The sequence below is a fragment of the Ixodes scapularis genome, unplaced genomic scaffold (genome assembly GCF_016920785.2).
Source record: "Ixodes scapularis isolate PalLabHiFi unplaced genomic scaffold, ASM1692078v2 PGA_scaffold9__187_contigs__length_104089568, whole genome shotgun sequence".
In the NCBI taxonomy this organism is placed as follows: domain Eukaryota; kingdom Metazoa; phylum Arthropoda; class Arachnida; order Ixodida; family Ixodidae; genus Ixodes; species Ixodes scapularis.
In genome coordinates this window covers 34,588,374-34,615,431 of record NW_024609884.1, presented here as the reverse complement: position 1 = coordinate 34,615,431, position 27,058 = coordinate 34,588,374, and the positions used below count along the sequence as shown (strand labels likewise).

Genomic DNA, 27,058 nt, shown 5'->3' with positions numbered 1-27,058 from the left:
GCATTTTTCTCCGTTCCACTTTTTGGTATAAACTCCATTTTAGTCAATCTATCGTTTGATAATTGCAAAACAGAGAAGGCTCATTCTTCCTTTTTCCTGACTGAAATTTAATAAGGAATGCGGCTATGGAACTTTTTTGTCACTTTACGGGTGTCTTTTATAAAAATTGTTGAAATTTTGACGAAGACAAAGCAGACCAAAAAGTTGACCAATTTTGCAGAAGAGAAAATTTATAGAAATAAATTACTTTTTAGAAAAAATGTTCCATAGCCGCACCCTCTAGACATTCTGCTACATATCTAGCAAATAAAAATCTTGAATATTGTGATAGTTTTCTGACGATAGATTAACTAAACAAGGTAGGCGTGTTGCTGATAGAAGCTACTCTAATTTCCTTCTCATTTAACCGACAGACCTGAAACTTTGTTATACACCCTCTAGCATGACCACCAGCCTACCATGTAAATTTCATTAATTTTAATACAAGAGTTCAAAAGTTGACCCCCCTAGGGGGTGTGCCCCCTTAAGGGTGAACAGAGTATAGAAAAAGGAAGCCGAACACTACTAACGCCATTGCAGAAATGATGGTGGCATGCACAAGAGCCAATCAAATGGCCTCGTGGCTGTGTGATGTGGTTATTTAATTGTGGTTTTCTGAAGATTCCTATAGTCTCATCAAGCCTGCCTGGCAAAAATGTTTTGTCATTTTACCAAATATTCAACCAAACTAAATATTCGGAATGTGCCAAAGAGGCAGTTTTCATATCGGGTATCCAGGCTATATTTTATGTGTATTTGAAATTTCTAATAGTCGCACACCAATACTATTATTTAGGATAATAATGGGACTAGCACTCTAGTTGCAACGAGGGGTGAAATGTGATTTAAAAAATCTGTTTTATTCCAGGCCCTCCAGCAAAACTATGACTTGCGTGCTTGCCTTCGAAGGATTCATGAAGATTCCGATCCATCTTCGTTTCCACCTCCTGAAAGTCCAGCGGGTGAAAGTTTCGAGGAGCCAACAGTGAGCTGAACGATTTTTTTAATTCAGCTGGACAAGTGTAATGTTTCTTTCTATTTTGAGCTTTGATTTGTTGATTAATCTGAAAAAAAAAAAAAGGCATAATTTGAGTCGGCTGAGAACGTGTAAACTGATTTGCTTGCCAATATTCTTTTTTAATGTGGTTGCACTAAGTTAACCTTCCTCTTGATTGCTTTTATTATTTTTATTTTTTTCACTTTGCTATTTTGTAGTTTTGGATAGGGGTGTCGCGAGCCGGCCGAGGTTCGAGTTCGACGAAGTTCGGCTTTTTCAAACTTTTAGTGGAAAGTTTGACGAAGCTTGTATTGAGGTTCGGCTCGTGTGCGCATGCGTGACAGGCTGGCCAGTTGGTTTTGGATTGGATGGTGATGGCTAAGGGATGAATTAAGGGCAGCGCTGATTGGTTATTTCAGTTAATACAGTACAAAAAGTTAATAACTTCTTCAGTGATTAGAATTGGCTACCTTTAATTGCGAATGTTCATAAAATAAAATAACACTTCGCATTAAAAAGAATTCTCCAAACCTAGACATGCTTGTATCCAGGTCTGGCCACACTGTCCACAAAGTCGACCCGGTCAAATCTGGTGAAAAGCTTGAAGGTTCGTCCCGAAAGTTTGACCTGAAAATCTGGTTTGACAAAAGTTCCCGACACCCCTAGTTTTGGGGCTTAGATGTTGAGATGTTATGGAGCAGGGGTGGCCAGACGGTCATATGCAAAGAGCTGTAAAAAAAGACCATTTTAAGTGAATCTACCTTGCACGGTGTATGTGTTTTGGCACAAGACTGCCAAAACGCAAGCTGTCTTTTATTTCGTAGCTCTCTCCTCTTCTGGTCTAGTGGAGGGGAGGGGGAAGGTACGCTTAAGAGGGAGCTGCTACCCGCACTTGGACCCGCAAAGAGCCGCAGTTGGCCAACCCTGTTATAGAGGCAGACAAACCTCTATAAAAGTCTGTTTCGGTTGGCTTTAGGGTGTATATACTGCTATGGTGAAGTTAACCCGAGCTGTTGCGAGTGTTATAAGAGGGTTGGCGAGCATCAGCATTTTACTTGGTGCAAAGTTGCACCTGAGATTGGTTGGGTGTTGAGAAGAGACAATGAACAACCCTGTTCTGCCGTCTTGATAACTACCCTAAAATCCCTTAAGGGATTTTAGGGTAGTTATCATGGGTCTTTGGAGTCAAAAACTTTCTAAAACTGCATTCTTTTGAAAATGACAATGGCTTTTCTTCTGAATCTACCAGGCTTACAATTTTGTGAATGAATATTTGAGCTATAAATCAATTTATAACATCCATGTGGGCTGAATGTGCATTGAAGTTGACTCTAAAACATTGTTTCCACAAAACAATTTTTGGACTCGTTGAAAATTTGCAAGAGGGATATCTCAGCATCTAGAGGAGATAGAAATAAAAACGTTCTTGAAATGTGAAGCTGAATGCGTGAAGCATACAATGTTGAGAGCAGATTTTTTAACGTAAGTCTAGTAAAGTTTCTATTTGATTTTTTTTATATTACTTGTTAGCCGTGCATTGAGCACTGAACTTCAATGTGTGGTAAAATCACTAATAATAAGTCTATCTTAAGAGTGCTCCCAACATTATATTCTCTACAGATTGTAGTATCTAGCCATGTGTTAAAAAGAATATTTTGTTGAGCAGATTTTTTTCTATCGTTTTTCCAAACAAAGGCAGGCAAGTTTTAATTATTTCAAGGACCATTCTACTGACTGGAAAAATTACCAGATATATGAAATCAGCACAAAAAGCTGAACAAACTTGTGCAGTTTCATTGGGTTTGGCGATAAAATGAAAAAGAAAGCTTTAAGACCAGTGTTCCCCCTTAAGGACGCCTGCCAACAATGAAGAGGTATAAGGTGAAAAACATGGGATGGGCTATCCGCCGATCGTGGACACGACAAATTTGCGTTTCACGATGCGATAAACACGCGGGAATTCGCTAGGCACTCCTGTGTCACAGTAAAAGATACTGCAGATTGCAAACACAGCAGATTTATTTTACACGGTGCGAAGGACACGTTGGAACCCGCCACAAGCTCTCGCGTCATGGGTACGGATACTGCCAGAGGTGGAACGGCTGCGCCATTTGCGCCATTTTGCGCCAGGCGCATTTGTCTGCGCCATCCTGCGCCATGTTGCGGAAACTGCGCCACAACCAATTCCTCGCGCCATTATGCACCAAATCGCAAAACGTGCGCCAAAAAAATTGTATTTTGTCTTCGTTTCGGTTTCTATCGACTCGGTTGGCAAGAATGAGCGCGTTTAGCTTGGTCGGCCTTGCAATCCTTTGTTCTGTTTATTCTCCCTGCGTATCTCGAGTCGGAAGCGTGCGAAAAAATTTGGGGGTCGGATTCCTAGCGCTACAGCACCTGCGACTGGATTGTTCTTCTTCAACTATCAGTGGTTCAGCAAGTCGGCAGAGGTGAGGTCTAGTCATTCAGCGTCAGATCGCCTGAGGCTCTGCGGCCGGGGATCTGGACGTTAGCCAGTTGAAAATAAATGAGCAAAATATCCCTTTTAGTACTTCATCGTTAGAAGTTGGAACTGCAATCCCGCAAGATAAATCGTGATTTGATAGAACTGAAACGCGGTCCAAACCGAAACCTTGCCGGCCAGCAGCTCTCACGCGAGCGGTAGATCTGCTCGGCATACTTTAACCTTGCTCCTGCTTATCGCTTCGAATACGATAACTCCGTTAATCGTTGTCTGCTGCTTCAATATTGAGTTGCACAATAAGATAAACTCGAAATTTGTTACCCTGTTCCTCCACGCAACTGCACGTCCGTTGCTTGCGCACGTCACGTGGTTCGCGCATATGATTACTATTTTGAGCACGTGTGGGTTGTGTGATAAGCAGTGCTTGTTTGCATTTTGAGCAGCTGTAAGCCACTCAGAAAATATCAAGGATACTATCTTCAGAAACATATGGTACTTGCCTTTTGGTTCTCATTAAGGCTCACAAAGTTTCAAGTTTTCGTATCTGTTACACTGTTATCCCATCTATCTAGGTCTCTAAACACTCATGTTCATCTGTGCTGCTAAGCACAATTGAAATTGCTCCCGTGCTTGTCTAAGACACAAGCTGAAGTGCAATGAAAGCTGATCTGAGCTGCTCCTAGCCTGCTCCAGAACGTAGTTTTAGCTGCTCGCAACCTGCTCCAAAACAGCTGCTTCAGCTGCTCCCGTGGCTGCTCCCAAGTATATTTCATGAGTTCCACCCCTGTACTGCAGATCACGGTCGCAGCGGATTTGTGTTTCACAGTTCAATAAACGTAACGACAACTCATATCTCACGGGAGCCGATATTGCATGTGCAAATAGCGGAAAAAAAAGGGATCAACTTGTGTGTCACGGGAATCAATATTGCGCACGCAGATTGTGTACAAAAACGCGTGAACCTGCTACAACTCTCTTGTCACACGTACCATTACCGCAGATATTTAGCCTGAAAAATGGGATGAGCGATCTATTGAGAGAGGGTGCCCTAAAGGGATTTCACGGTAGTCTCGGGCAGAAATGTGTGCAGAGCACGAGATAATTGTGATTGCCGGTTTTAGTTTCTTGCACAATTGGAAGGCACCCTACAGCTAATATACTAGCGTGGTAGAGGTTGTGTATGTTCAACGCAAGCTCATAGTTGGTCAAATTTTGTGTTTGGCGCTAATTAATATTAGTAAAATACATTCAATTGCCGATGCCTTGCTCATGCTAACTTTGTCTCACTCTACCAAGTGCATTTCAATTGGCTTGTGTGTGCCCCGCTTCATCAATATTACGTTGAGTGAGGCAGCACATATTCCAGTGCTTCCGTGTACAGTAGACTAAATAATTCAGGGAACGCGACGGAACAGTACACGACAAAACAGCATGCGACAAAAAAGCACAATCAAAACAGCACGGCGACATATCAAAATAGCACGCAACAAAACGCACAGCCTCAAAATGGCTTAGCGACAGAAGAGCATGTGCCAAAATAACACGGCGTCAAAACAGCACAATGGCAAAACAGCACGCATGTAGCAACTTCGAGCGCACTCTTCACCTCTCTCTGCGCGAATAATTTGCTTTGATAAATCGTTTGGTTTGATAACTTCTTTCGGTACCATTATGCTAACTCCAATTAATTCCTCTTATTAGCTGTGGTTGCTGCAACTTTTACTGACTAGTTGTTTAGTGCAAAAGGCGAACCATCAGTGTTGAGCATTAAAAAAGCTGTGATAGGTAGCGTTTTGTGAAAACAAAACAGAATGTAAAGGAAAAGGGTTGGACATCGCATGGCATTATTTAACAGCTTGTGGAGAAATAATAAAAAAATTATTGTTGGCGGCGACGGGATCGCACTCAAGTCAATGTCCTTAGTGCTGCTGCTGTGTGATTGGTAAAAACAAAGTTAGCAGTATTTACTACTACTTAACTGCTCTGATCTCTGAAGAGATTGGGTAGTTAGAGGTGATATTTTCCAACGACGTTGGCTTCGCAGTTGGTCTTTCTTGTAGAACCAGCGAAAGAGAAAAAGTTGTTGAAAAAAATAAATCCGTAAGTTCAAGTTGTGAACCATCTGGTTTGCGGCGGTTTGGTGAGGTTCCGTTGTACTCGTCGTTTCTTAATTATCACCTAAGCATAGAACATCCCCCCTAAAAAAACGGGAGATGCGCCGATTACAGATGCATTGATAGAACCGGTAAGATAAGGTGACTTTAATGTCGAGCGTATTCAAGGTGTACCATAAGCACATTCTGCGGGGTTCATTCGCCGTGAATAAAATGTCCTGGAAACACGTGGCTGCAGCTCGCAGGCGAGAAGTTGTTTTGAGTTAAAATCACAGATTATTGCGGACGAAGGGCCTCGATCGAGTGGAAACCAGTGGAGCAGAAACATGCCACAGCCTGTATACTGTTTACGTACAGCATGGGCTGGGCACACCTTTGCCGCACACGCTTTCTGTTTTTTTGTTTTTTTTTGACAACTAACAACAGCACATTGCCATGCGATTGATTAATTTATTGCAGCTGACATCACCAGCAAACTTGGGCGTCAAAATTAGCAGAACTGCTCGGTAGCCAGAATACGCACCAGTGGGGGCTTTGGTACTGCTTAGGGAGCCTTCATGTGTGCATAGAGTATACTCCCTGCTCCGAACTTGCTCTTAAGAGAACAGGTTCGACAAATTAGCCGTCGACGAGTTGGCTTTCAACGAATTGGCCTAGACCCTCCATTCCTTTACAGTGCCTACTTTGAGACATGTATTTTTTAACTCCATACTTTCATACGCTATATTTAGGGTTTGGCATTTTTGGCTTAAACAGAATAAAACCGGTAAAAGTAGGCCGAATTCATTTTTCCAAATTCGGTTTTAACTGAAAAAGGTCAGTATTTTCGAGGGCATTTGGAGGGGTGGGTGGGGGGATGTGACTCATTACTGACCGTATGGCCACTTCCTTTCGCAGTTTTCAGCTTGTGTCCAAGACCTGTTCAACTTTCAACAAAAACTCTGGGGGTGCAGGGGTCTTGAGGACGAAATCTGGGTTTTTCACCTAATAGGGATTTCTGTGCCGAATTCTTTGTTCAAAGAAGAGAGTATAATCATGAACTGAACAATGAAAATCAAGGGCGTCCGTAAATGCCGCACATTTTTTAACACCCCTAGCTTCCGTCTGCTAGAGGAGGGCATAAATACAATTGTTTTATTGTTGTTTCTGTAGTCTGAGTGAATTTACCACCTCGCAGCCGTGAAAATGGGGGGAAAAACGCACCGAGTACAAGGCTTGCAAATTTCTGGATTTTGATATTTGCCTCTACGACCGAAGTGGTAGTGAGGCTCATGTTCGTCCTGTGTACAAATACAAGCACACAACAATAATTTCAAATCACGATAGGGCTCCAGTGTGTCTTGCAGAGCAGGTCACGTCGGCTGCCACAGACAGCAACAAATAAGAAAACCAGTACCTGGTTTACTCGCTATACATTTTAAACAAACACTTTTAAATATTGCATTTTCGTCAGTATACTGGTTTTCGTCAATAAACCAAAAAGAACCAAGAAGTTTGAGTCTACAAATATTCACCGCAATAAACCTGAACCTTCTGTTTGGAATAAAAACCAAAAGAAGTACGCCGAATTTCAAAATATTGTCAATGTCCTGTTTTGACGCTGTGCCGTTTTGTCACGGTGCTGTTTTGACGCTGTGCTGTTTTCACGCCGTGCTGTTTTTGCACGTGCTCTTCTGACTCTGTGTCGTTTTTTCGCGTGCTATTTTGATGCGTGCCATTTTGTCTCCGTGCTGTTTCGACGCTGTGCTGTTTCGACGCTGTGCTGTTTTGACGCTGTGCTGTTTTGACCGTGCTGTTGTGTGGTGTACTGTTCTGTCATGGTTTCATTATTTCAAACTCCAGGAAGTCACAAATTTTGTTTGAATTATCAGAAATCGATGTAAATATGATGCAAGATAAATTTCTGATTTGTTATATGGATGGCTACACATACAAAGAAGATATTTTATGATTTTCTTTACATAGGCCTAGTAATCATAGTCAGGTAGGCTGCACATACCTGATTATGGTTTGGTGAAATGTTTAAATTTATTTATCCCTCAAAAAGGTTGTCTATCGTGGACTATTTAGACAGCACATGACACCTCAAAACAAAATTTTTTTCATCCACCAAAAGTTTTGTGCACCGCGGAGAAGCAGCACCCGCGGAAGCGGGTTCTACAGCTGCTGCTTCTCTGCAATGCACCAGTGTTCGGTAAGAAGCGAGCTCAACGGGGCCACGAGTACAAAAAGTATGAATCACACGAATACGCCGTTCCAATTGAGTGACTTATAAATACATTAAACACATGTCGGGAAAACCAAAAATTTTGATATTTGTTTGAATTAAGGGGGATATAACCTCAGAATTCACATTTTTTCGAAAAAAATGTGCTTTTAAAAAATGATGTGTTTATTAACTTCCAAAGAATGGTTTTAGAAACTTTGATTTATAAACATGCGGGATTTACCTCAAAATAAATTATTTTCTACATGTAGGCAGCCCTTTGAGTCATCAGGGAGCAAGTTTTTTTTGCGTTTTTTATTTACTGCTGCTTCGCTTCATACTCGTTTACATAGCCAGAAGATCTCCCTCTCATTGGAAGCGCTATTTACTCTATATTTAGCCCGTAGAAGCCTTCCAAGTTCAGGAAATTTTCAGGAAAGCTTGGAAAGCTTTCTTGAAAATTTGGTGCGAGCAGTCTTGTTGGTTGAGACCCGAAACAGGGTTTACGATTGGTCCTGCCCGGTGACGGGATATTGTGCCATCTTCAGTAACACCCCTTCACAGTATCTTCCACTTCAGATCATATTACTGCTTTGCTGCTTTTCCTTAGTATGATTTGCCTCTTAGTTCTTTTCAGTTTATCTGTCAAATTCTTGCTACAAAAGTTAGCTTGCCTACAAACGACACAAACTGGTAGCTATTGCCAGGGGAACAACGAAGTTTCAAAGAGGAGGGTGCCAACAGTGCTCCAGGTGAATTTTGCCTACCTCGGGCTTTCAGAAAAGAAAGGAACCTAAAGTCGAAACCTCAAATGCATTTTTCTCAGTTTTACTTTTTGGCAGGAAATGTGGTGTTATGAAGAAATGTATCATTTGACATTTCGGAAGTGTAAAGATTTCATTCATTGGTGTCCTGGGCTGAAATTTCCCGAGGAACAAGTTAGGGTGCTTATAATCTGAAAAGGCCAAATTCTTCATGATAAAAACTGAATATTTTAAAACATAGAAATTTGTTAAAATCTTTTGCTCTTTTTGGCTGTTATTGTTTTTCTCTAGAATTGCATTTTCTACAATGAATTTTTACCTTAACTTGCACTACGGGTAATCTACTTCACATTAAACCAAACATTTTGCGGGTTGCTATTATTATTTTTAAATACATTTCCTAATAAAGTAACTATTTTCTGGATTTTATTAAGCATAGTACTGTCGAGACCGATTATAACGAAGTCAACGGAAATTGGAAATCACTTTGCTATCTCCGCTATTTCGTTATAACCGACTTTGCTTAACGAAGTGCAAAAGGGAATGGGAAATCGTGATCGCTTTGCTGTAGCCTCTATTTCGTTATAACCGACTTCATTATACAGGGTTCATGCGGGGCCTTGAAATCCTTGAAAACCCTGGAATTTAAAAGTAGCGTTTTCAAGGCCTTGAAACTCCTGAAATTTTTACAGATCCTTGAAAGTCCTTGATTTTCGAGTTTAACGACAACATTTATCTTCTTATCTTCAATTGGCAGGTCGCTGTGGAAAATATGAAAGATATTTTCTACATCTGGCAGCAAATTGTATGTAACGCTGTAAACAAAGCAGGTGGCGTCTTGAATGTACAAATCACAAAGGAACTCGGGACGTTCTTGGCTTCTGCAAGGCAGCATTACCGTGCTTTTCGGGAAGCCAACAAGCGAGAGCTTGAAGATGCAAGGCAGGTGAAAAGGCACTGCATTGATGAAGAAGTTCAAAGATTGAGAAGGAAGAAGAAACTGGAAGTAGCTGTTGCTGAATTGACGGCTTCAGCAGACAATTATGCAGAGGAGGCAGAGGCCACGAGTGGCCTCTCATGGATGATGAAATCTAACAGCCTCAGGAAGACTGCCAAAAGCAAGGCACAGGAAATTCTGAACATTGACCTTGAAGTCCAGAAAAAGCAATGTGAACTACCATGAACATTGGACGAGTGCTTGTTTGGTGTATATTTTTTGTTTAACATGTGGGACACGGCAACGTGTTTTGTTAATGTGCTTCTTTGAATCTAACATACAAAAAAAAAAGCCCCTTAAGATCTTGTCTTGTGCAATAAATATCACATTTTTAACACATTTAGAATTGTGTTTTGTCTAAGTAAGGCTGTCAACATGGTCCTTGAAAATATCCTGGCTGGGCTTTGGAAATCCTTGAAAACCCTTGAATTTTTGTCTTCGAGGCCAGCATGAACCCTGTTATAACCGGTCTCACCAGTATGTTGTATAATTGGCTAACAAGATTGAAACTTTAGATGTCATCAGTCCTAATTGGGTTCAATTTACCGTGAAAGTTTGAATCAATTTGAGGGAATGGTTCAAAAGTTGACCCTCTCAGACCATGTTCCCCCACAAGTATGAAATATCAGAGTTTGAATAATCGCAATCTTACTGTACTTCAAGCTGGGCCAGCCTGCCACTGGAAATACAGAGTTGTTAGAATTAAGCTTACAAAGCCTCGCCCTTTGTCTCACCTCAGCTTGTGCACCCACCTCTGCAGCAGTCGGTGTCACATGAGAGCTCGTCGGCGCTGTCCACGTCTGAGTTCTTTGATGCTGCCGAGAAGCTGTCACAGAGCAGCTCTTCTTCTGAAGAGGAGGAAGAAGAAGGCAGTTTCTGCAGCGAAGTGTCCGATGACGGCACAGAGTATGCGCCGGGTGCCGGGGGCGACTCTGGCGGCAGGGCCCCGTCGACTCAGGGCAGGCGCTCGAAACTGCCCGCTCCCAAGCCGGACGCGGGTGACACGAGCCTCTGGAACTTGCTTTGCAAGAATATCGGCAAAGACCTGTCGAAAGTGAGCATGCCGGTGACCATTAATGAGCCACTCAACATGCTGCAGGTAAGAGTCTTCACTTTGTTTTGCTATTCATGCTGTAAATATTGTGTATCGAGGCATGGGGCAGAAATTTGGGTATTCATTTGTTGCGCAAGATAAAACAAATGCGCTGGCAATATTAATGCCAATTATCTTAACATTGCATGACAATGTTTGTTTACGGAGGCAAACTAGTGCATGCAATAAATTTATGTTCATAGGCATGGAATGGGTGCGACGAGTTTTCATTTACTGTAAAATCCTGAAAGGGCGCCCACTCTTTTGCCAGAGATAATTGTAGCAAAATATAGGGTGCGTCAGGTTTTGGTAGTCAACTTGAAAAACCACGAAAAATATGAGAAATGGCAGATTTCTTTGTGCCTTTATTCTCGCTAATCCTTGTTGCTAAATCCATTGAAGGAAACATCACTGCCGCTGTCAAAAATCAAATCAAGGCCTCGTCCACCAGGCTCTCGTGCTCCCCGGGTCCCGCCTCCGCCCCATCGTTCGATACCAAACGGTCATCGAGTTCGGCGTCCTCCGTTTCATTGAGGCTCGTTGAAATGCCATACCTCTTGAAGGACCCGCCGGACGGTGTCCTCAGAGAGGGAGGCCCATGCCTCGGCTACAAAGTCTACAACGCTGTGACTAGACGGCCTCCTTGGATTTCCCTTGGGGGTCAGTGTTGTATTCTCACTTCTTCTTTCATTGCCACTTCTTTGCCACATCTATAATTCTCGGCCACTAGATGCCACTTCGTCTTTCTCTCTTTCTCGAGCTGGGTCCTTGCGCCCTGAATAAACATCATTGGCCTGATGACGGTTGTTCAGTCACGACGTCCCTGCCGTTGTCCCTCGCTGGGACACGACAGTCAGCTGGCCCGCCGGAGGAACACGGCCTAACGCTTGTGCAACGCATCTTAGAACGGTTTCGTCCACGATACATCGGCGGGTTGCAATATTGATGTGCAGCCGCCTGGTATCAGAGCTACGTCTATGTCCTTGGCTTAGAAAGCTTCTCAGGCAGCCTCAGTTTTATGAATTGGCGCCTGGTCCAGCACGAGGAGCCTTCTCACGTCGTCGACGTTTGGTCCCCTGACCCTGCGTATCCACTCTTGGAGGACAGGACAGGTCATCCACCCATTTCTAGATGATGTGACCCGCACATTTCCTGAAAGAATACCAGTACAAAATTAATTGACCGCTTCGAACTGTCTGACTTCCGAAAGCGCATGCTGTAAGAAAGCACAAAGACAACAGGCCTCAAACACGACCGGTGGATAAATTTGGCCTACCTAACCGCCTGACCATTGAAATTGGGCAGTGACTGCACCATCTTTTGTGACTATGGTGAAGCAAGACGAAATTGGTGTGGCTCTATAGTCCGTTACAACTTGAGGAGGTGGGCGAGGGAAAGGAAGGCCGGGGAGGAGGAAGCAGACGGAACGCTGGAGAGGAGAGAGGGAAACCTCCTCCCTCTCTGGCGTCTCGCCTGGTTCCTCCTCAAAATTTTTTTTCTTCTTTTTTTTTGCAAGTTTGAAGGGGCGGTTTACGGTGGGGCGGTTTTATAGTTTCTGTTTGTGTGTAGCTACGTATATCTACGGCAGAGAAATTTAAAAATAACATACCTGGAATCTTGAGTGCAAATAGTGTCTTCGGGGGTATCTGGCCTGTTGGCTCTTTAAACACGATCAACGCTGGAAGCTTGACTCCTGCTGCCGTTGCACACAAAGCGACGGTCATTCCTTTCTGGGCACAGCCGGTGTTGGCAATTCGGATGCTTGAGTTGCCAGTAGCGTTTTTCGTTCTTATGGCATAACAGTCCATTCGCACCATAAGCTGGTCCTGGTTGGCTATGTTGTAATCCTTGCAATGCTTCAGGCGAAGATTCGAAACAGCCTTTCTGAAGATAGCAATTGCTTCAGCGTAGTCGGCAGGCAGCTTTTCACTTCCGTTTGTCCCAACCCACGTGTACACCTCGTAGCGCTTTTTCCAGCAAGCGATGTACTGGCACGATGCTTGAAAGTTGCGCAGACCCATCTGTGCCACTAGCTGTCGCACATGCTCTACGAGAAGCCGGTTGCTGATGGCTCAGCCGGCTGATCTCTCAGTCTCCAGGAAGTCCATCAATGCATCAACAATTTCTTCATTGAAAATGGGTCGTCCAGTACCCATCATTCTCTTTAGCTTGGTCTTCCCATGGTACTGCTGCAAGAGCACTTGGTATTTTGTGTTCCATTTCCGTACACACTTTCTGTCAACCTGGATGAAGCGTGCAGTCTTGCTCACGTTGGTTCCATTCTTGCGGTGCCACTCCACGATTTCCACCTCCTTTTGAATGGTGTAGCTGGACCTCATCCTGGGACCACAGGAGAAACGCCTTCACAGTTCACTGGACTGGAAAATCGGAAGGATCGTCCCAGTTCACAAACAGGGGACTCTGTCTTTCGCCTCTATCGCCCCATATCTCTAACCTGCATTGTGTTTAAGCTCCTCGAGCACATCTTATATTCTAACATCATGACTCACAAATAATTGTTTCTTCAAGCTCCAGCATGGTTTTCGTAGGGGGTTCTCCTGCGAGACCCAACTATGTGAATTTGTTCATGAACTACAGACTAACCTAGGACCCCATGTACAAATTGATGCCATATTCCCTGACTTCTCAAAAGCATTTGAGTGAGTTGCCTATAAATGCCTATTTTCTAGACTATCATCTTTGCATTTAGATCCCCTTGCATATTCATGGATTAGTAGTTTTCTCACTTTTCATATGCAATACGGTCACAAATCCAACCTAACAATGGTCCCTTCTGGAGTACCACAGGGTTCCGTCCTTGGACCCCTGCTTTTTCTTATCTTCATAAATGACCTTCCGCATAACATTTCCTGCAAAATACGACTTATCGCTGATGACTGCCTTATTTATAACACGATCACATCAGACTCTGATAATCTTTTGCTTCAAAGTGATCTCATAAAAATTAACGACTGGTGCGGAAAATGGCTGATGTCACTAAACAAATCTGAGTTTAAACTAATCCATTTCACCCGTAAAATGTCTCCCTTACCCTTCCAATATACTTTTGACAAGGACATGATCGAATCTATCTCAATGTATAAATATCTTGGCCTTAGACTAACACCTAACCTCTCGCGGAAACCTCTGCTTCAAGCCATTTCTGCAGAGGCTTCCCAGATCCTGGGATTCATCAAACGTAATCTGCGAGACGCTCCCCCCCCCCCCCCCCCCCCCCATGTCCGAAAGATGGCCTATGAAACTTGTGTAGGACCAAAATTGGAATATGCATTTGCGATCTGAAGCTCTCATCAAGTTTGCCTAATCAACCACCTAGAGTCAGCACAAAACCGAGCCTCCCGATTCTTCTTATCTTCATAAGACAACTTTACCATTGTCTCTTCTCTAAAACGTCAACTTGGACTTACACCCTTACTCGCCCGAAGGGAACTCTTTCGTCTTTGCCTTCTCCATAAGGTTTATTACCATTGTCCAGAACTAAAGAACGGTTTGCTTTCACCCCTTGATAGAATATCCTCCTGCCTTAATAACTCTTGTGCAGTTAAAAGAAATTTCCGGCAAAACTAACACATTCAATTAATTATTCCTGCCATATGTCATCACAGAATGGAACCAGTTGCCATCCTCCATCGTTAGCACCACTGATGCAACAGTGTTTTATGATCTCTTACTAGCCCATTATTTATAATTTCTCCTGTTCTTATTTTTTGTGTTCTATTATTATTATATTATTGCACGTGCTACTTTATTCATTGTTGTACTGCCCCCTCCCCCCTTATGTAATGCCCTAACTGGGCCTTTAATATGGAAATAAATGAAATGAAGATCAAGGAATGAGATGGCCAGGTCAGTGTGACCTAGTTTTCTCGGTTATTAGTTCGGACGATCGGATACCGAAATAATAACCTTGAAACTTTGTTGGGTTTTGCCTCCTTACCACCCTAGTCCTCAAAAATGTGGCCTTTTCTCTTTCTGAGAAGAATCAAAGGCTTTAATAAATCGCTATTTCTGGAGGGTGGGCGATGTATCGGCAGAGTGGCTGAAATAGATATTTGGTGAACAAAGGGGGTGGGCCATGACTCGTCTGTGGGTGCCCTTTCGGGATTTTACGGTATACTTGCTTGTTTTAGAGAAAAAAAATGCACTGTTTTAATTTAGCTTTTCTCCCTCAAAATGGACAGTAACTTGTCTTGATGCATCTGATTCCATTTAGAAAGCCGGTTTTCTGACACCAACAAAAACAGGATTGTGTCCTGGCAATAGATGATTCGTCCTTTGTAGCTCGCAAGCATATCACTTGAATTTCACAATGATGTAACAATAACATATTTTCATGAAGGAGTGAAGGGTTGGATGAACCGATTTCCCATTGTCAGCTGCTCTTTTCAGGCATTGTATTTACCGTAATATCCCAAATTAGAACTTTCTCAAATGAAGGACAGATAGACTGGGTAGAGTAGGTGGACAAACCATTGGTGGTAAAAGAGCCATGAAAATTATGTCTTTCAAATGCAGTAAATTTACCTTGAAGTAACATGGGTCACCTTTCGAGGAAGGGTCCATGTGGATAATATTGCAATAGGTTTGGGTTGGGATAATGTGCAACAGTTTCAGAGTGGCCTGAATTGAAGTCTAAGAATTGTAGTACTAAGGGAGGACATTATTTTTAATGGTGCAAAGCTTATAGACCATGTTGGCCCTCGTGCAATAATTTTTCAACTTCGGAGATGAAGAGTAAAATTGCTTTATGAAAATTCGAGGGACCAGGTAAAATTTTTCTATCTTTACCCATTTCTACCTCAAGAACTGTAGCAAAAAAAATTCCGGCTTCTCGCAGAGCATTACTGATTTCCCCCTTTGATGTAGAGAATTAAGATATATGGTAGGTGAATTGTAGATTGGTATGTTGTCTCATCAAGACATGCACGGTCCAAACGCTAAAAGCATTGCTTTTTCCTTTGATAACCAAATCTCGTAAGAACTACTTTGCGCGGTGTATGAGCAATGTGCAAAACTTGCTCTTTTTCTTTTTAAGGTGAAAACGGACATAGAAGCTTCATTTATCGGAACAAATAGAACAGGCACGTAGCCAGGATTTTGTTTCGGGGGGCGGGGGTGGGGGGGGGCCTGCCCATGACAAAATGCTGTATAAGGGGGAGGGGAGAGAGGAGGTTTCAGCAAAATAGAAAATTTCGGGGGGGGGGCCCCCCTCCCCCCTTGCCCCTGGCTACGTGCCTGAAATAGAATAAGAATGTTGCCGCGTGCGTGGCTTAGTTGGCACCGCCCACGGCTGTAATGCGGAGGTAGGGTAGTTTGAACCCCACCACCAGCCTAGTTTTCATCTTTACGTTGCGCTGCTCTTCCTAACAGTATCTCAGAACTTACCATATTTGCATGAATATAATGCAAAAAGTTTTGTTGCCCTAAAAAAAAAAAAAAAAAAAAAAAAAAACTGATTACTATTATAACGCGAGCCCAGGCCGCATAAATTTACTGCACTTCGGGGCATAGCAGAAATGAAAAGGCAATGAAAATCGAAGAAATATCACTTTATATTTTGACTGCCCTCATCCTCATTGGTTGGGTTTTTCCGTTTGCAATCCACTTGGCAACTCTGCAGATACGGAGCAGCACAGCGTGGCTTGTCTGGTAGTTCCTTTTTCTTCCGCATGAGCTCCTCAGCTGCCCACAAGCAAAGCAAGGCACAAAGCAGAGGCACTAACACACAAACACCAGACCACTCTGGAGCAGAAACTAAAAAATGCACAGGCAGAAAAAGACTGCTGAGCTCGATACACGGTCACACTCATTCTTGTTCTGGATCCTCCGCAAGAACAAACACGTCGTGTTGCACGATTGCATAAACACGGTCGGTGGTCTTGGCTTTGCTTGTGCTGACTTGACTTGACTTGGTCTGGCTTGACTTGGCTTGAATTGGCCAGTGCCCGCATTCCAGCGTGGCACGCTCCATTTCTGCGACGTGCTTTTCGGCGATAAAAAGCAATAAAAATGCTTTTTATGTTTTCTATTCCCCCCTTCACGTGGCCCAATATCTAATGAATTCTCTCCCACACCCCCACATCTTTCCCCGCTCAATCTCCTACATTGGGCCAGAGGAATGGCTTTCTCTAGACTCGTGAATCTCTTGGCTGAACTCGATTCCGAATATAACGTGAGGTCTGTTTTGGAGTGTGTAATTTCGAAAAAACACTCGCATTATATTCATGCAAATACGATATCATGTGTTCTTACGGAGTATGTTCTCGACAACATAACCTGTATAAAAGAAACTGTGGCAGGCAGGATTGAGTCAGTCGCCCTTTCGTCGCTGTCGCAGAATGTATGATGGCTTTTTTGTTTTAGTTGCAAGCACAAGTTTGCCTCATTACATATTTATTTTCAGTTTTATATCGATCTGCTCTTTTGATTTGTGACAATATCATTATTTTATTATATAAGAAATGAGGAATCAAACCAACTATTTACTTAGTTCTGCCTATCCAGAAAGGTGCACTGCGAGAGGTCCGCTTAGAGGATTCTACTGGACTGCCCATTGTTTCTTCAGTGCACTATATGTAGGATCAAAATTTTCTCGCTGTGATATTGAAAGGAGTGTACTTAATTTTTATTCTCACCTGGGCTTTTAGAAAGCTATTGCTCTCGATACATTTATTAATTTTCTATCAATCCATTCCTCTTTTTCCAGAGGCTTTGTGAGGAGCTGGAGTACAGTGATCTCCTGGATAAGGCTGCCTCCATGGAAGACCCCGTCGATCGCATGGCAAGTTAAACTGTTTGTTTTTGGTTGCGTACAGCATTTTCTGCAATCTAACCGGCGATCAAACTTTTCAGTTGTGCATAGCAGCCTTTGCGGTGTCTGGATACAGTTCATCTTATCACCGAGCGGGACACAAGCCATTCAACCCGCTACTTGGGGAGACCTACGAATGCATTCGAGAGGACAAGGGCTTTCGGTTTATTGCAGAGCAAGTGAGTCTTCCTTTAGGATTCTTGTTTCGTTGGTGCGAAGAGTGGTAGGATATTACTTACCGAAATATCCCGAGTCATCGCCCACCCTCCTACCACCTGAAATTCATTAAAAAAGTGGGGTGGGCCATGTCTCGGTGGGTGAGCACAAACACTTGAAAAAAAGCGGAAAAAAACGCCTATTTTTCTCTGCGTATCTAGCGCTGATGCACAAGAGATACATCAAACTCAAAACTCGATTTAGTTTCATTGTTTTATAGAAAAAAATGCTCACGAAAGAATTTTTTGCTATAGCGAAGTCCGTTGCTTGCATACGCGCTAGAAACACCGCCGATCTGCATATAGCGCGAACGTTTTTTCCGTGAAAGAATGTCACCACTATGTTCTCCTAGTTAGTAAAAAAAAAAAAAAAAAAAAAAAAGTCTACAAGAAAATAGCAAAACCGACCAGGCGCAACGAGCGAGCGAGAGAGCGAGCGGACCAAAGAAGCGACCAAGAGCAATGCTGGGAAAGCGGGAAAGCCGGCGGTCGCGTTGGCAAATACTTTGGCGTCGGGCCAAGTCGGGCGCCTTGTCAATTGCAAGCTCTTGCGCAACTTTCTTGTTTGGTGCGTACATACGTGCGTCCGTGCACGGCGGGCTATCAATGCACGGTTGGGACGCTCTGCAAACGTCTGTGTAGGGCGTTCCTGCAAAGCTTTATTTACGCGTTGGCTTTGCCTAAAATATTGCACAACCGGAGTCTCGACGGGCGGGAAGAAGGAGCGGGTTCGCGGTGACCTTACTTCGGCGGAGAAGACTTTGACCTAACACACCGCGGTTACATTAACAAACTCTTATTTTGTTATCTCCATCGTTTTCTTTTCGCACGGATACACGACCACTTTGGGGTCGCTCACGGAGGTAAACAAAAAGAAGTGTCTTTCCCTCCTTTGTTTTACTTTGTCACGGACGTCCTCGAACTGTAAGGTCCGCGGCCGCGTCATTCGGGTAGGATGAGTGTTCGCGGATCGCAGAGTCCGCGCTGGGGTATTTGAAGGGGTGGGCGATGACTCGGTGTTTTTTTCGGAAATCGATATTGGCCTAAACAATGGGGTGGGCGATGGCTTGGGGATGGGCGATGACTCGGGATATTACGGTAGTTTATGGGACTGGTAATTTTATCGAAGAATCGGTAAAAATGTTAATTTCTAGTGAAACCCACTTTAGATAAAAAGATTACCGTTGGAGCATTTTGTCATTAGACTCAAAAAAGAAGTGTTTCTATCCCTCATGGGAATATATAGGAGAATGAAATGAACCCGTGAGGCAGTTGGAATTTTTAGACTTTTTTTTTTTTTTTGTCTCGTTTCATAATCTTTTGTGACTTAGATTCTTTGGTCCCATTACTGATATATGTTACCATACTATTTGCTGAGGACATACCTTTGTTATTTAAAGGGCAACTCCGCTTCATTTCTGAGTTTGAAAAAACAATGCAGTCTTCTTCAGTATCGCCTAGGAAGACTACACGTCAAATATTACGACGCATTTCTGTATAAATGTTTCTTAAACGGTCCGGCAAACTTTGCAACTCGCCAAGTTGCCGAAATCGGCTGACTCGAGCGGGCGAATTCAGGCGCAACTAACAGCGCAGTCAAGGCTACGGCATGGGCGGAGCCAACATTGAGCTGAACATCATCATCATGGCCCCCTTTTGCTTGTTTTTACTTCTCCGGGCGAGCATAGCGCATGACATCAGCAACGTTGCCTCTCGGCGCTCAGCAGTGTCCACGTGATTGGCGTAACGCGCCTGCGCAGCGCGCTTCTTGGCAGCCGTCCGGCCGCCCGCCGTGGTCCCACCGTTACCGCCGTGTCCCGGGTCAACCACCGTCGTCGTCTCACCGTTTGTGATTATTGTCTCTCAGAGTTTCGTCCACACTACGGACACTACGTGCACAGACTTATGTCGTAGTTGTGTAGACGTCGTCGAATGCCGTAGACACCAAAAAGTAGTGAAAAGTGCGGTGCAGACGACACTCGCACCTGCCACACGCCCGCCCCAATCCCGCCCGTCGTTGGGCCAAGGATCACGTGACATCTCGTACCACGTGATGGCCATGTTGCCGGACGGAGCCGAAGTTTCGGTTTCGATTTCCGCTCGTGTTTAAAATTAGATTAAAAATATATATATCCCATTTTTCGCGAAGCAAACGACGTAGTGTCTTTTACTAGGGCTTTTTAGTTTGAAGTCACTCATTATTCCGAAATCTTCGGAATTGAGCGGAGTTGTCCTTTAAACTAAAGCAAACCCACTGTTTCAAAATGGTCACCAGGCAACCGCAGCATTAATGAGCAGGCTTATGTTTAGAGCACCACACACCCGCACATTGTCTACAGATATATCTGCACTTATCCGCTTTGAAAACAGCGGATGCGGTGTCAAATTAGTTGAATCCTGCTGTTTGTTGGTGGGATGTAACTGTCGATGTATGCTGCGGAAGGATAAACTTTATCCCATGATATATTCACATCATGTAGCTTATGGAATTTATCCTTGACTTCCTTTGTTTAAAACAACTTTTAGTAACATTAGCATACCTGCCAACTCTTCCGAATTTTTCATAAAATGTATGAATTGGGACTGATTTTACGATTTTACAAATCTTGCTTCAAATTTTACTAAAAAAAAAATTATATAATGTTTGTTTACATTTTTTTTTTGTAAAGTTGTTGCCGGCGGTACTTTGCACCTCCCTCTTCCCCCCTCGTGATCTGTCGCAACACCCCCCAGAGCGCTGCACCCGAGGCGGTCCGCCCCCCCGCACCCCCCTTGTGACGCTACTGGGTTCAGCATCTCTGTTTCGGCCAGTTTCCAGGCGTGTAGTGCGGCGTCAGTGTGTGTTTGTTGCACGTGTAATCGTAGCATGTCGTGGTGGCTTCGCGGCGCAATGGCGAACTCCAAACCTCAGAAGAAGGTACTTTCAGGTGTTCCTGAAGTCCTGCTTTGTACCGTACAAAAAGGGAGAGAAGTTTGGATTTTGTAGCACGTGCACGTGTGATGTAAGCGTTTCGCACGGTGGCAAGGCTGACATTAAGCTGCACATCGCATCGCGTAACCCCCCCCCCCCGCGGCCGCGGGAGTTTTACGAATTTGAAAGTTCACAGGTTGGCAGGTATGCATTAGCTTTTGCACTTCTCAGTTTCAAGGTGACCGTGTTTGGTATACAAAGAGGCTTATTGAATTTATCCTTGACTTTCTTTGTTTAAAACAACTTTTAGTAACATTAGCTTTTGCACTTCTCAGTTTCAAGGTGACTGTGTTTGGTATACAAAGAAGCAGCACTTGGCAGCCTTCCTTGAAACTTTTTTTTTTTATTTCCAGTAAGAATCTATATTTTATTATTTCGACATTCAGAGCTAGACAGAATTGTAAAAAAGAACGTGCTGGCAGAAAAATATAATTTTTAACAGTGGCATACAGTTTCTATAAAATTATGCTGACTTGTAAAAAATCCCACCATTGAAGCCGATGAAGGGTAGGTCAGTTGGAAAAGCTTTCAATTCAGGTTTTCTCTCAGCTTTGCTTTGCTTCGCTTATATAATTGTTTGCATTTCCAATTGTTTTGCTCGCAGGTGAACCACCACCCTCCTGTATCGGCCTGCTATGCTGAGTCAAAGAACTACAAGTTCTGGCAGGGTAGAAATTCTCACGTTTCCTCCTTTAAATCTGGACGTGGTCATTCGTTTCACTTTACCAAAATAGTTTCTTCTCCTTTGGTTTGCAGATGTTCGAATCAAATCAAAGTTTTGGGGGAAATCTATGGAAATCCTTCCAGTCGGTTCCGTTCACCTCGAGTTGTTCAGGTATGTGTTCTTTAGGGATTTCAGTCCCATTCCTGGGATTGCAACTTTATAATTTCTCGCAGCTCGAACAGTCACTATGAATGGAACAAAGTGACAACATGTGTGCACAACATCTTCAGCGGTCAGCGCTGGGTGGATCAGTATGGGGAAATGACAATCCGTGACCTGACGTACGAAGTCACCTGCAAGCTGACGTTCGTCAAGGTGGGTGCATGGTGGATACAGGGGTGGACTTGCCAATAGGCAGAGTGGGTAGCAGAATACGGAGAGCAGCAAAATTTTGAGGGTGTCTCGAAGAAAAGCCTCCTAGACTTGCTTAGGGTGTTGCACCAAGCAACTTTCCAATTCAGACATGTGCACCTTGAAATAAACAAAAAAACATGGACCCCAAAACGAAGCAGAGAATGGAGGATACGCTGACCAATGACAGCTATAGAGATATTAATAGGATAAGACGCCTTCGAAAAGAAAATTGTCAATGCCATCCTGACTGACTTGACTCAATGGAGCAAGTATACTGCGAACGACGAATTTTGCTCAGTTGCGTTCGCTGTACTTGTGGCTTCATGCAGCTGTTGTGCCACGCACAAAGCGAACGTGCTTCCAGGCAAAGTTTGGTGGTTGTTTGCAACATATTCGCTCCATGGAGTCCAGCCTTTACACATACTTGAACAGCTGGCCTCCACTTCCAAGCTCCAAATGACCACAGAAATGACAGAACTGAGCTCATTAGAGACTGAGCTTCATACCAATATTCTTTGCACTATAACTACCCAAACGACTTCGGAATGTCGGCACTTCCAAGCTCACCTGCTCAGCCTTTCGGTAGAAAACCAAGAGTTTTTGAACACGCCACAGATGTTGCGCAAGTTTTTGAGAAGTGCCAAAGAATTTCGCACACTCTCCTTAACGTTGACGTCCCACTTTCTGTAGCCTCTGGAGTTGCAGCGCTGAACTTTCTTCTTCATGCTTGAAATTCATAAAAAATTACTTGTGCTCTAGGGTGCTGGAGCACCGGTTCAACTGGCTTGCACTGCTCACCATCGAGGTTAAACTTCCGTACTGCCTAGGGTGGCAAAATGTCAAGTTTGCCTGTGGGGGGGGGGGGGGGGGGGGACACCATCAAAAGAGCTGTAGGTGGGAACTCTGGTTTTGGTGCTTCCCTGAAGTTGTACAGTTAACTGTTCCTAACCTTTCGCTTTATTTATTCATCTACTCTCAGGCTAGTTATTGGTCGGACAAGAGGCACGAAGTGTTTGGGACAGTAGTGAACAAGCAAGGAGACGTTGTCTGCAACTTGTCAGGGCAGTGGACTGAAGCCCTCTACTGCGGCACGGCACCCACTGCGAAGTGCATCTGGAGGCCAGGTAGGCAGTTTCATCTTGTGACTTGAAAGGTGCCTTCGTGTTTCACTACGGTAGTGTGTTCCTTGAATTCAAGCAACTGTAATTTGTTTCACTTAGGAACAATGCCTGAAGATTTCGAGCTGTACTATGGCTTTACCCGTTTTGCAATTGAGCTCAATGAGCTTGACCAGCAGATGGCCAAATTGCTGCCTCCTACTGACTCAAGGTTCCGGCCAGACCAAAGGTGACTGTTCATTTTGCACATACGCTCGCAAGGGTGTTCTAGGGGTTTCCACTTCTTTCATTCTGTTTGCTCTTTCTTTACAAAAGGATTTTATTGTGACTTCAGCACTTTGGAGGCATAAAGGAGTCCGCTTACACTCGTTTATGAGAAGGCAGTGCTGGGATTATTGTATATATGTAGATTGTTTTCGTGTAAGGGTTGCCAAGTTGAAATGTGACATAGTTGGGTTGGGCGGCCAAAAACTAAAGTAAATAGTTTGAGGATAACTACAATAAAGGAGAAGGCCAAGAAAAAAGTATAACTATTCTTACGAACCCCTTGAATTCTAGCGCCTTCGAGTCAGCAGATAAAGTGATTTGCTATTTTCTCCCAACTTGGCTATGTCAGAATTCAACATGGCGGCCACCACAAAAAACAGTCTATAGTTGCCTCTCAATTAGTGTGCACTCAACAGTACTGTGAACGCATGTAGGTTACATCTCTAAATTGGAATGCATAGATTTCAAGGGATAATATTTTTGGAATAGGTGCATTTGCACTTGTTTTTATGAGATGGAGAATTGGTAAGGTTGCAAAACACTCAATTTATTACGTATTTATTGCTGAACCATTTGCCAGTAAACTGATTACCACTTTTCGAGTTTGCAGTTTGGTTTGAGGCAAGTCCAGAGTCAGTTATTAAATTTTTATTTAGCTTTGGTTCACTTGTGGTTCTTCCAAATGTAACAATAGTGTCTGTAGTTAAATTTGGTTCTCCCAGGAACTTTTTAGGGGTGGACATAACCACCATGCGAGCTGCTGGGAAAGGGGAGGGGGGCGGCTGGGTTGGGTTGGGGTTAAGGTTGGGTTTGGGTTTGCATTGTGGCACGATCTTGCTTGTCAACAGAACACACTGCATAGGCTCTGTAAACTTTGCTGCCCTGTGAATGGCGCCACGTCGCGGTGATGAAAAGAAAAAAAAATTGCCCTGGAGAAAAAAAAAAAGTGGGGTAGGAAGGGGGGGGAGCGAACGAAAAGGCGAATATAAAGCAAGCCACAGGAGCAAGCATTGAGCTGTGAAAGAAGAGTCCTCTCGGCTTACTTCTCTCTGCCACGCCTGCGGAGAGAACTGGTGCGCGTTCGTTGCATCTGTTTATTTTGTTTTTCTCCTCGCTGAGCACACCCCCGCCCCGCACTCCCCCCCTTCCTCACTCTCCCACACTGCCGGCGGCGCTCTGCGGCTCCGCCCTAATTGTTTGAAAGAGTGGCGGCAGTCGGTTACGATAACTCACGATAACATGGCGGTGTGCAGGCTTGCTGAGTACGACGGTCTGCAGCCATGTGCACAGGCAAAATCGCATCATCATCCTGTGGCATAATCGAGCATTGGGCGGTCAGTCAGAGCAATGGGCGGTCAGTTGGAGCAGTCGGCGGTGACGCCACTGCCACCCACCGTGGGGAGAACCCTGGTTCAGAATTAGGGTGGCAACGTGGGCTAGTTGGTTCATGCTTAGTAGATTCAACACGAATCCCGGAGAAATGCTCACCGGACAGAAGCTCACCGGACAAAAGCTCACCCATTTTTTTCAAAGACCTGGACAAGAGCTCACCAGGAGGAAATTTCATGTTGGTCTTAACACAAGTGCGGACAACATAGATGGATGCATGCAACACTAGGATGCTACTATAAATTAAATCTGACAGGCGCATGGTTTGTTGATTAGAGTAGAAACAAGTCTATTTATCGATTTGTCAGAATTGAATGCAGTCCCTTACTAGCTCCAGCAGTCTTGGTAGGTCTCGGTGTACCTGGAAAATATTTTTCAGACCATTCTGCAGGCTCAGAGTGGTTTTTTACACCCGCTTCTCTGGGGGTTCACCTCTCCGGGCTTGTGCAACGAGCGCCTGATTTTGCTGTAGGCATTCAATCAGCCTCCAGACGCTTGGATAGGCGTGGCCGACAAGCTTCTGGAGCCTGGTATTCCATCCTTTGCAGGTGTTGTTTGTCCGGTCTTTATCTTGAAGTGTGGCGTCGTACGTATTCCACCATTCCGGGGGAAACTCCAGTCGTTGTCGGCGCACAGTCAGGCAAAGGGAAGAATTCGCTCTGGGTGCCGCCGCAGAAGGAGCAGTAGCATAACGAAAGGGACCGTTGAAATACATGCATCAAGGTAGCCCAACAGGTCGCCGATGTCACCGGTAGACTTTTCCTGATGTAGGTTAGTCTTTTGGGCACAAGCTCTGGCACAGCTTTCTAAATTGGTCATCTGTCTTGTACTTCTCCAAAAGGCCCCACTCCCGTTCCTTTAAAATATTTTTAAAAATTTGCAACTCAATGGTTTTATATATTACTGTTTTGCTTCAGTTTCCCTTTCGCGTCACCCTGAGATAATCCTTGATCTCAAATACATTTACGACGCACAATGACGGAAATATTTGAATTTTCCTAGCCATTCACTTCAAATATTACCGTGGACCCCAAGAAAACCCATGGATTAGTAATGAAGAGACATTGTGCCTAACCTTTATGTACCTGTTTAGCGTGACATAAGCACAATGAAAAAGTGGGGTCACTGAAGGGTGACTTTGCTCAGAGCCGTACATGGGGAGAGTTTGGCCAGTCTGTGATCTCGCAGCCAAAACGCGCCGCTTCCTAGCGAGCCAATTCGCCCGCGGCACAGAGCGAGAGGCGTGGGCGGATGTGCGTGAACTCCGGGCTGCTCCCAGCTGCGCGGGGAGGCCCACCATTTTCATTCCTTTGCCCAACGGAATGCGTGGGATCGACATGCAGATTTCGGTTCTTTCCTTTTATTTGGCAGGCTCTGGTAAGAAAATGATGTAGTGTTATTCCTCAGTGGCTTAAAAAGCTAACGAATGAAGTTTCTCCAGGTTTGAACGCAAACTTTTATTCAGGCGAAAAAGAAATAAGCCCGTAGCAGACGATGCATAGCCTCAACAGTGCTTGGCGCCGGCAATGTTGCATCCAAATGGCGGTCGTCTCCTCTTCACTCCCTTCTTTCTCTCGTTCTTTCGGCGTTCTCCTCCCTTGCCTTCACTTTTCTCCGCTCCAGCCCCTTTGTTGCCACACCCACTGGCCAAACTCTCCCAATATACGGCTCTGACTTCGCTTCTTCGGTCACTGTTCGGGTTCAAAAACTTCGGTTCACGAAGTTCCTTGGGCGAGGCACAAGGGAGCTCCGGCATACCTTGAGTCAAGCAAGCTTGATCTTATCAGCGCCACTCAGTTTCTGGGACCTAAATTTTGGCCCCAAATCGTTGCTTCTCTGCCTGTTATGGCTTATCTGTCGACACCTTTGCATGGGATGGGGTGCCAGTTCTCCTAAAAATGGTGCAATGTCCATCGCATCCACACTTTATCCCAGCCCGTGTTTCACCCGGGTAGCAAAAACAACAACAAGAAATGAGCTTTTGTCTGGGTCTGTGAAAAAACTGGTGAGCTCTTGTCCAGTGAGCTTTTGTCCGGTGAGCTTCTGTCCGGTGATCTTTTGTCCGATGAGCTTTTGTCCATTTACCATTTGACACAGCGCACAAGAAATGAAGACGAGGTTGTTTGCTTAGGTGTTTATTTTCAATAAAAACTTCAGTCGAGAGGAAGCGCTTGTCCTATGTACCCCTTCTACTTCGTCTTCGTTTCTTGTGCGCTGTGTCGAATCTACTAAGGTTATGTTCAGCTTTTAAGAAACGTAATGCACATGCTTCTAAGCTTTCTGAAAGCAATTTATTTGGTGGTTTGCAATGATTGCCAGTGGGGTTTTAATTAAAATTGTGTTTTTGTTCACAATAATTAATATTGCTCACAATAATTTTTATAGTATGCATTCTGAAACCTATGTGCGTCTCTAGTTAGGTTCTTGTCATTGACATTTAAGTTTTCATTATATTTTGTGTCCAGTGTGTAGTTTCTACAAGATAATTTTGGCCTACATTTTCAGAAACACTTTGTG

At 44.0% G+C, this 27,058-nt stretch overlaps 1 protein-coding gene across 9 annotated transcripts in view; it reads left to right on the top strand.

Moving 5' to 3' along the window:
* LOC8028528 (oxysterol-binding protein-related protein 6) overlaps positions 1 to 27,058 on the top strand; it is an 84,473-nt gene that overhangs the window by 43,778 nt on the left and 13,637 nt on the right. For 4 of the 9 annotated variants that reach the window (XM_029975843.2, XM_029975827.2, XM_040499060.1 and 1 more), the window contains 9 exons: positions 908 to 1,024; positions 10,318 to 10,677; positions 17,399 to 17,473; positions 17,545 to 17,682; positions 21,294 to 21,357; positions 21,446 to 21,524; positions 21,587 to 21,728; positions 22,747 to 22,891; positions 22,988 to 23,114. In XM_029975843.2, coding sequence (XP_029831703.1) covers positions 908 to 1,024; positions 10,318 to 10,677; positions 17,399 to 17,473; positions 17,545 to 17,682; positions 21,294 to 21,357; positions 21,446 to 21,524; positions 21,587 to 21,728; positions 22,747 to 22,891; positions 22,988 to 23,114 — 1,247 coding nt within the window. The remainder of the gene's footprint in view (positions 1 to 907; positions 1,025 to 10,317; positions 10,678 to 17,398; positions 17,474 to 17,544; positions 17,683 to 21,293; positions 21,358 to 21,445; positions 21,525 to 21,586; positions 21,729 to 22,746; positions 22,892 to 22,987; positions 23,115 to 27,058) is intronic. The other 5 variants (XM_029975857.4, XM_029975848.4, XM_040499061.2 and 2 more) reach the window with 2 other exon arrangements.